This window comes from Malus sylvestris, chromosome 4 (genome assembly GCF_916048215.2).
Source record: "Malus sylvestris chromosome 4, drMalSylv7.2, whole genome shotgun sequence".
In the NCBI taxonomy this organism is placed as follows: Eukaryota; Viridiplantae; Streptophyta; class Magnoliopsida; order Rosales; family Rosaceae; genus Malus; species Malus sylvestris.
In genome coordinates, this window is record NC_062263.1 from 30,378,663 (window position 1) to 30,389,053 (window position 10,391).

The window sequence follows — 10,391 nt, forward strand, 5'->3', positions numbered from 1 at the left end:
GACGGCTTTCGAGGAATTTTCCGGCAAAACTACGATGAGTTAGACATCGTGCGAGGTACCATTCTCTTCGTCTCTTCGAGGGCTACAATTTCCGTTTTTGAATCACTTGATTTCGTTAATTATTGACAAAGTTATGAGTGTATAAAGTTAGATAACCTTCCGGCCATATTCCGGCCTTCTTCTTCCTTGGATCCGGCGACCCACCAAACCCAGGCCCTTTGGGCCTTTCCTGCCGAGCCAACCCAAAACCCATTTCAGTTTTATTATTTATTTTATTTATTGTTTTAATGTAAAAGGTCCTTTGGGCCATTCCTTTTAAAAATCCAAGCCTTTAAAGGCTTAAAAAAGCCTTCGGGCCGTTTCACCTTAGGCCCTTGGCCTTGAGGCCGGGTCCCTATACCCCATTCCCTTAAAACTTCTAAGCCCAAATCCTAAACCCAATTCCCTAAAACCCTAAAGCCTTTAACATTTTACCCTTAACCCGATCCTCTAACCTATTAACCCAAAACCCTTTTTAAGGTAGAAAACCCTTAACCCATTAACCCATTATCCTAAGCCCAACCTACCTAAACCTAAACCCCTAAACCCCTAAGTCATGACCCTAAACCCTAGCCGGCTCAAAACCCTTTATGGGGAATATTCCGTTATGGAGTATTCTATTGAATTTATCCGGGACCCTTCTTAGGGTAATTCGACGTTCTGAATCTGTTTCCAATGTCTGTTTTCCCAAATTCAATTGTTAAAATAGAGTTTTATTAATTGGACCCTTTATGTGCTTAGGGGCAATTATTGGTGACGTTTTCTTGTTCGTTAGTTTGCATGGCTCTTCGGCGGCTAAGTACTGTGAGTGGACCCCTTCTAAAATGCATGTTTTATAATAGAAATGCATACATGAAAAACATGATTTGATGATTACATTTTATGAAACGTTTTGTGAGATAATATGCTTACTGAGGCTACTTTGAATTATTATTATTTTTCCTATAACCCGTGTTCTTATAGAATATCTGATGGATGACGATATGATATTTAGAACATGTTTCGAACACCTCTTTATAATATAGATGATGGATGACTTTATACTATGAAGTTGTTTTTCAATATATATATGTTTAATGGTTTGGTACTTACCTAGTGGTCATTTCCGCTACGGGACGTAGGGATAGATTTTGATCCGTCCCGGGTGACGGTTTGGTGTTGGCATAGGGCCTGGAGTGTGTTTCCTCTAGCTATTTAGCACAGGGATGGGGAGCCGGCATAGGGCCTGGGGGTTACCGGACAATTCACTAGTTATTATTATATATGAGTTATGATTTGAGACATTACACGGCATGCTAGATTTCGGAAAACCTATGTTTAACATTATATTTGTGTTTTCATAAAACCTGGAGGTTAGTACGTTGATAACTGTTTTATTATATAAATAAATAAATATATATATATATATATATATCAACTTGGTCCACTCATGTTTGTTTTGCGCCCCCTTCAGGACTTAGAATTGAGGCATACAATTCCGACATCAAGGCACTTCCGCATCGGCATCTTCGAGTCCTCTTGGTGTGGGACCCATTCTTTTATTCATTCAATTTTATATTATTTCTTTTAGTATTCTAGTTAGTCGTATGCTCTGAACACGTTCCTTAAATGCATATTCTTTATTCTTTTATATTTATATACCTTATCTATTCCTTGTTTTCAGCAATTGCACTCAATAAATGGCTTTCGTCACCCTCGGGTGTCGGCTAGCACGTGTCTATCCTGGTATTCGGGGAAATATCGGGATCGGGGCGTGTGACTCTTTTCTTTTCTTTGTTTTTTTCCTCACAATTTTACAACTAAACATTTTTCTTGATTATTCTAGCCTAAGTCAACTGACTTGGCTTTTTCAAATTGATGCTATTTTGCTAGAGTTTTCTAGTCATAGCACACCGACTTAGACTTTGCTATAGCTCTCTAGCATGTGCATGAATCTTTCCGTGTACATGGGTTTGGATCAATTGTATTGGGTCAAGACACAATTATCAATTCAAAAGGTTTCCTGTTTAGCACAACAAGTTGAAGCTACTATGCTACACATGTTAAAGTCTTACATCGGTGGGGATAAAAGGAAACCATGAGTTTAAATATGATTACCTCACTTTAACTAATACCGAGATTTTTTGTGGTAAAAAACTCTCACCTGACGGATTAGGCATGTGGTAAAGTTGGGGACAATATTGGTGCCGTTAGAGTAGGGCCCTGGCCAATTGGTCTAAATTTTTCAACATGGTATCAAAACCTATGGTTACGAGCCCGTGCAAGCCAAAGGCTTGTCACAATGAAGTGTGGGCTTGGAAACAAGCTTGGACTCTTAACATAGAGTTGACCTCTGAGTTCTAAGAGTCATTTCCTGAAAAAAGATTGAAAACAAGTTTGGACTCCATTGGAGCCGACATTTGAGTTTCAATTGTTGATGTGTGGATCTCCACGTGTGAACCACTAAATGGGGTTACACGTGAGGGAAGTGTTAAAGTCCCACATCAATGGGGATAAAAGGAAACCATGGGTTTAAATATGATTATCCCATTCTAACTAATATCGAGGCCTTTTGTAGTAAAAACCCCACACTTGACGAATTGGATAAGTGATAAAGTTGAAAATAACATAGGTGTCGTTGGAGTGGGGCTCCCCAGACCCGTCGACCTAAAAAATTTCAACAACACATATGCCGGCTCCGTGTCACTTCTGCAATTCGGAATATCTCATTCACATCATTTGTTGGCTTCTTTTGCACTGCATTTTCTTTGTTACTTCTGAAATTCGGAATATCTCATTCACATCATTTTTTGGCTTCTTTTGGACTGCATTTTCTTTGTTCTGAAATTCGGTATATCTCATTCACTTCCATATATATCAAGCAGTAGACTGTAAATCCTTCCACAAGCAAAGCTCTGGTTGCTAAATGGGGTTACACATAAGGGAGAGTGTTAAAGTCCTACATCGGTGGGGATAAAAAGAAACCATGGGTTTAAATATAATTACCCTACTCTAACTAATACCGAGATCTTTTGTGGTAAAAACTCACACCTGACGGATTGGGCAATGATAAAATTGAGAATAATATCGGTGTCGTTAGAGTGGTGGACCTAAAAAATTTCAACAACACATATGCCGGTTCCTTATCATCATTTTTTGGCTTCTTTTGCACTGCATTTTCTTTGTTACTTCCGAAATTCGGTATATCTCATTCACTTCCATATATATCAAGCAGTAGACTGTAAATCCTTCCACAAGCAAAGCTCTGGTTGCTAAAAGAAACCATGCGGCATAACAATGGGGTTCCTCTTCCCTTCATTTTCTCTCTTGTTGCATTGTTTCTATTGGCTCTTCATGTCAATGTGTCTTTCGCAGATAGGTCGACATATATTGTCCACATGGACAAGTCCCTCATGCCCAAGTCCTACACTAGCCATGACCATTGGTACTCCTCCATCGTCGATTCATTCAAATCCGAATACCCTACCTCATTCGATGGCAACAAAATCTTGCCTTCCATTCTGTACACCTATGACAATGCCTTTCATGGGTTCAGTGCAGTTCTATCTGCTGATGAATTAGTGACTCTAAAAAAGTCCCCGGGTTTCGTCTCAGCTTACGCTGACAAGTCCATTACGCTCGACACCACCCACACCACTCAGTTCCTCAACCTCAATCCCTTCGCCGGGCTGTGGCCTGCTTCGGATTATGGAGACGACATCATCATTGGTGTCATTGATACCGGTCTCTGGCCGGAGAGTGAAAGCTTCAGAGATGAAGGTATGACCAAAAGTCTTCCAGCTAGGTGGAAAGGAAAATGTGAGGTTGGACAAGAGTTCAATGCCTCTCTTTGTAACTATAAATTGATTGGAGCTCGATACTTTAATAAGGGTGTCATGGCTGCAAACCCCGGTGTCACACTCAGCATGAACTCGGCTAGAGACAGTGCAGGGCATGGGACGCATACATCTTCCACAGCTGCAGGGAACTACGTAGACGGGGCATCTTATTTTGGTTACGCTAAAGGCACAGCCAGAGGCGTAGCACCGCGTGCCAGAGTTGCCATGTACAAGGTTAGCTGGGATGAGGGGCGTTATGCCTCTGATGTTCTAGCTGGTATGGACCAAGCTATTGCTGATGGTGTTGATGTTATTTCAATTTCCTCTGGCTTTGATGACACACCATTGTACGAGGATCCCGTAGCGATTGCTTCATTTGCAGCCATGGAGAAGGGTGTGGTGGTTTCAGCTTCGGCCGGAAATGAAGGCCCCGAGCTTGGGAAATTGCACAATGGCATCCCTTGGGTCTTGACCGTTGCAGCCGGCACAATAGACCGCTCATTTGGAGGAGCATTAACCTTTGGTAATGGTTTAACCATTACTGGATTTACCTTGTTTCCAGCAAACTCCTTAGTCGAAAACTCGCAACTGGTTTACAACAAGACATTCTCAGCATGCAACTCAACCGCAGCGCTAGAAACTGCCCCAGATGCGATCATCATATGCGATGACACTGTGCCTATTCGTAATCAAATATCTCACATCATCCAATCGGGGCTTCTTGGAGCTATCTTTATTACCAATAATCCTGAGATACGCGAATTAGGTCACGTTGCAACTCCTGGCGTTGTGGTGAATACGAAGGATGGGCGTTCTGTGATCGAGTACGCACTAAAAAGTGAAAACCCTACTGTCAGCATAAATTTCCAACAAACGTTGCTCAATACAAAGCCTGCACCCGCTGCTGCTTTTTACACTTCGAGAGGTCCTTCAAAAAGTTATCCGGGCATTTTGAAGCCGGACGTAATGGCACCGGGGTCATTAGTTTTAGCTGCTTGGGTTCCTAAGGTTGCAGCGGGTAAAATCGGGTTCAATGTGAACTTACCTAGCAACTACAATTTGATATCCGGGACATCCATGGCATGCCCTCATGCTTCAGGTGTAGCTGCTCTACTGAAAGGTGCGCACCCGGAATGGAGTGCAGCAGCAATTAGATCTGCTTTGATGACCACAGCTAACCCATTGGACAATACCGGCAATCCAATTCTTGACGACGGTGACAATTTCAACTTTGCTTCACCATTAGCTATGGGAGCAGGTCACATCGATCCTAATAGAGCACTTGATCCGGGCCTAGTATACGATGCAACTCCACAAGAATATGTCAATCTCTTATGCTCCACGAACTTTACGCGTAACCAAATCTTATCCATCACTAGATCACACGCCTATGATTGTTCCAAACCATCTTCTGATCTCAACTATCCATCTTTCATCGCATTGTACAACAATCATCACAAAACAAAGACAAGGGTTCAAACATTTCAGAGGACCGTAACAAATGTGGGAGATGGCGCGGCTAGGTACATGGCTTCGGTGGTTGCTCCAAAGGGTTCTCAGGTAACAGTCTCCCCAGAGATACTGATCTTTGCATACAAGTATGAGAAGCAAAGTTTTACGGTCACTATAAATTTCAATGCGAAGAAGAAAGGGAACGCTTCTGCTGGCGCACTTGTTTGGATCGAACAAAATGGAAAATACACTGTCAGGAGCCCGATTGTAGTGTCACCACTTGTTTGATTTGATGATCATGTATGTAGCTAGAATAAAATCTATGCATGCTGCATGCTTAGTATTAAGAAAATTAAAGGGAGTCTATTTTAGCTAATGGAATGATTATGAACTAATGAACTAATGAATAAACTTCTCTTTGTAAAATATGACATGATTGGATTGAACTTAAAGCATGATTGGATTGAACTTAAAGTTTCTTTGACTTCTAACTATTGGCCAAACAACCACTTAAAAATGGCTAAAGGTATTTCTCTTTATTCAATAAAATTTTTTTTACTCGGTGAAAGCAACAAAGATAATTAAAAAAATTTATTTTTTGGTTGCATGGTCGTACCCAGTGCACAAGACTCCCACTTTACGTAGGGTCTGGGAGAGGTGAATGTCGGCTAGCCTTACCCCCATTTTTTTGTTGCATAATCGGAAATATTCAATAATAAACTTAAGAACATAAGTATAGAGAAGATTCGAACTTCATTTTCTTTCTTGTTTTGTTTTGTTTTGTTTTGTTTTGTTAATCATATTGTTTCTACCCAACGCAAGGCTATAGCTGGTTTTTTACTTAAAGACCAGCATATACATGCTCCATCGCTAAGGACGAATCTTGGTTTTGTTTCTACTTCTGAGATAAAGTTACTGCTCAAGTGGTGAACTATTATGGTCCACTATAGAATGTGAACTTAATAATTGACTATTTGAATGAACGATCACCGTGTAATGCCAGACTCTATCTGCATTCAAATTTTGGGTAACCAAGTAGTGAGTGAAAGGAACTCTCCTCCAACTTACAGCCTAGTGGGCCAGTAGGCTGGATCGGATACGTTAAAAGGTTCCTTGCATTATTGCTATTGAACTATATATTTATATATATGTACCATTGCATGTGAAGTTGACTTGGCTGGATATTATTGCTGTATTTTTCTAACTTATAACATTTTTATTTTTTCCTATATCCTTCCGCACAAACTAGTGCTACTCTTCTCCATTACACATACAATTAATTTCTTTTACTTTTCTTTGTGTTTTTATTACAAATTTATAGTAATTTTATAATTTTCATTTTTCCACAAGCTCATTTTCATCTTTACATACTCCTGTTTATTTCTATCTTATTATTCTCCTTAAAAAAATTTGAGGTGATTTTTCTTTGAATTATTCAATCTAATAATCACAATAAAATCAGCTTGTAAAGGAAGAAAAAAGGTGTGTAGAAATCACTTATTTGTCTATTAGGAATGTTGAATAATTTTCAAAGAGAATTGTTATTGACACTTCAAATTTCTCATTCTACACTCCAAATTTCTATATTTAGAAATAAAAATACACTTGTAAGGAATGTAGAATGAAATTTTTGGAATGCCAATAACATATCCCTTTTCAAATTACAAGAATTTTAATAAAGAGTTGCCTTTTAGTTCGCACCTATTGGGAGAACTAATCTGTAGAATTATAAGGCCCAGGGATTTGTGATTTTTCGTCACAATTCAAGGGGGCATATTAGCATGAATTTGCAACCATATATGGGTGTAAACCGTGTAATTGAAGAGTTGCACACCAATTGGAGAGACATAAGTACTCCTATATATAAGTATATATACAGTGGCGGAGGGACTATAGAACCACAGTAGTCCTAGACCCACCCTGCTTTTGTTTATATAAAAAAAAATTAATACTACTTATTATTTTTATTTTTTTCATGACTTTTTCACTTAAACCATTCCAATTTTCTAGACAAAAGATCCAGCCCTCTTTAAATATTTTAAGGATATTTATGTAATCTAGTCTAACCCTAAAGCCTACCGATTCCAACTTCCAACACTTCTATTCATTTTCCCAATACTAAAAATTAGTATTTTATTATTCTCCAAGTTTCTAGTCAACTGTAGTCTGTCAGTCTGGGTTAAGGTTGATATCTATGTATTGCTTTTCGATCAATCTTCAATTTCCATGATCCTCAAAGGTATGAACTTCGAATCTCTAAGTTGTCATTTTCAATTTTTTTGCAATTTGCTAATTCATATATGTTGTCATCTACAATTGTAAATTAATTTAACATTTTTTTTTTTGCAGATTAAAGAATTCCATTATTCCATCATTCCATCAAAGAAAAGACATTGAAGTTTAGTTAATTGATCAACAACCCAAAGTATGTATTTTACTCTCAATTTCTCTTACAATTTTTTGTTTATAAATTATGATTAAATTGATGTCTTGCAATTTCTCTTAACTATTTGCCTAATTTGTTTTAGTTTGTAAAATTAGCATATATATACTATGCAACGGTTTCAAAATATGAAAACTCGTCGAGGACAATTATTTTAATTATTGGAAATATGTAATATTATCAATGCTATGTTATTTTGAATTTTGGTTACTTTTCTATATACTATGATGTTTTGGTTAACAATTTTGTAACTACCATCGATTTTTTTTTTTTAATATTTGTGAGAGGCCCCTCCTAACCCAAAATCCTGGCTTCGTCACTGTATATATAGGATAATTCCCTGCAGATTTTCATATGAAAAACATGAAAAAGATGAATGAAAACACACATACAAATGCTTCTAGGATCTAACAAAGTGAACATGTTATTTCCTAGCTAGGAACCATGAGCCATCTTGTAAACTTTCTTTGAGTATTAAGATTTGTTTAAGGCGTGTGCCAAACTTTGACAAACACACCCTTTTGCGCATTGGATGTGAGGCCGAATAGAATCTGAAAGATAACATAAACACTACATGCCTTGAAGCAATTCTTCATCCATTATCATAACCAATAGCTCTAATAATGTCATTTATTTGCGAAGAATCAATTTCAATTCAAGTTATCAATGAGCCAATATCACATATATAATCTGCAAAAAGTACATAAATTTTAAATTACTGTTTTATTCAGTGGTGGAGTCAGCATGGGGTCATTGGTTGTCCTTAATCCTAACAACTTCAAAATCCCCCATATATATTTGTTTGTATATTACATTTGACCCCTATAAACAGCTATGACAAACTAAATTACAACTTCCTCCTTCTGCTTCTATTTTCTTCCATCATATTTGTCCTCCTATTCTCTCTTATATGAATACTTTAGTTGAAAAGCCTCAGTTGTAACACCTCACCGGCCAAACCACGGCAAGTTGGCCGGCATGCAAGGTATCAATCTCTTCGTCTCGCTGAGTACTACAACTTTCGTTTTTGTCTCGCTTAATTTTGTTGAGTAGTGACAAAGTTATGGCCGTTTAAAGTTGGGTAGTTTTCCGGCCGAATTTCCGGCCTTCCCTCTCGACAAACCAAGGCCATCTGGCCTTCCCTTTCCCTTCCCCTTGGGCCTTAAGCCCGTTAAACCCCCCCCCCCCCCCACCCCAAGGGCCTCTGGCCTTATTAAATGGCCTTGGGCCGATTATTTCTAAGGGCTTAAAGCCCTGTTTTTTTATTGTGAGGCCTTAGGGCCTTTGTGCCCGTGTGTGTGTGTGTATGTTAGGCGTGTGTGTGTGTGTGTGGTTATGCATGCACATGCATGCCCCGTGTGTGTGTGTTTTGGGCTAAAGCCCAAACCCCAATTCTCACCCTAATACCCTTTTAACCCATTTAAAACCCCAAATTCATCTAACCCAATTCCCTTATTTAGTTCAAACCCAATAGATCCTAATCCTATTTAACCTAAACCCTAATCCGGATTTCAAGCCTAAAACCCGTTAGACCTAATTTGACCGTTGACCCCCCGGTCAACATTGACTTTAGGGTTGACTTTTCGGGTTTTTGTCCGAGACCCTTTTTAAGGTAATTCGACGTTCTGAATCCGTTTCTGATGTCCGTTTTCCCAAATTCAATTGCTATTATATAGTTTTATTTATTGGACTCTTTATGTGCTTAGGGGCAATTATAGTGGCGTTTCTGTCTTCGCTAGCTGCGTGACTTTTCGACGGCAAAGTACTGTGAGTGGACCCCTTCTAAAAATGCATGCTTTAATAGTAGAAATGCATACATGAAAAGCATGATTTGATGATTACGTTTTATGAAACGTTTTGTGAGATAACATGCTTATTGAGGCTAGTTTGAATTATTACTATTTTTCCTATAACCCATGTTTTTATAGAATATCTGATGGATGACGAGATGATATTTAGAACATGTTTCGAACACCTCTTTATAGTATAGATGATAGATGACTTTATACTATGAAATTGTTTTTCAATATATATATGTTCAATGGTTTTGTATTTACCTAGTGGTCCTTTCCGCTACGGGACGTAGGGATAGATTCCGGTCCGTCCCGGGCGACGGTTTGGTGTTGGCATAGGGTCTAGAGTGTGTTTCCTCTGACTATTTAGCACAAGGATGGGGAGCCGGCATGGGGCCTGAAGTGTATTTTCCTCTGATTGTCTGCTCAGAGACGGGGAGCCGGCATGGGGCCTGGGGGTTATCGGACAATTCACTAGTGATTATTATATATACAAGTTATGATTTGAGACAATGCACGGCATGCTAGGTTTCGGAAAACCTATGTTTATCATTATATATGTGTTTTCATAAAACTTGGGGGTTAGTACTTTGATAACTGTTTTACTATTTATATATCAAATTGGTCCACTCATGTTTGTTTTGCGCCCCCTTCAGGGCTTAGAATCGAGGTATACAATCTCGACGTCAAGGCACTTCCGCATCGGCGTCTTCGAGTTCTTTTGGTGTGGGACCCATTCTTTTATTCATTCAATTTTATATCATTCTTTTAGTGTTCTAGTTAGTTGTATGCTCTGAACACGTTCCTTAAATGCATATTCTTTACTCTTTTCTATTTATAAACCTT

The 10,391-nt window shown here is 38.7% G+C and overlaps 1 protein-coding gene across 1 annotated transcript; it reads left to right on the top strand.

Moving 5' to 3' along the window:
• Positions 1-3,198: 3,198 nt before the first annotated feature.
• Positions 3,199-5,735, top strand: LOC126620160 (subtilisin-like protease SBT3). The gene has a single exon (XM_050288651.1). The coding sequence runs from the start codon at positions 3,303-3,305 to the stop codon at positions 5,595-5,597; it is 2,295 nt and encodes a 764-aa protein (XP_050144608.1). The 5' UTR covers positions 3,199-3,302; the 3' UTR covers positions 5,598-5,735.
• Positions 5,736-10,391: the final 4,656 nt, after the last annotated feature.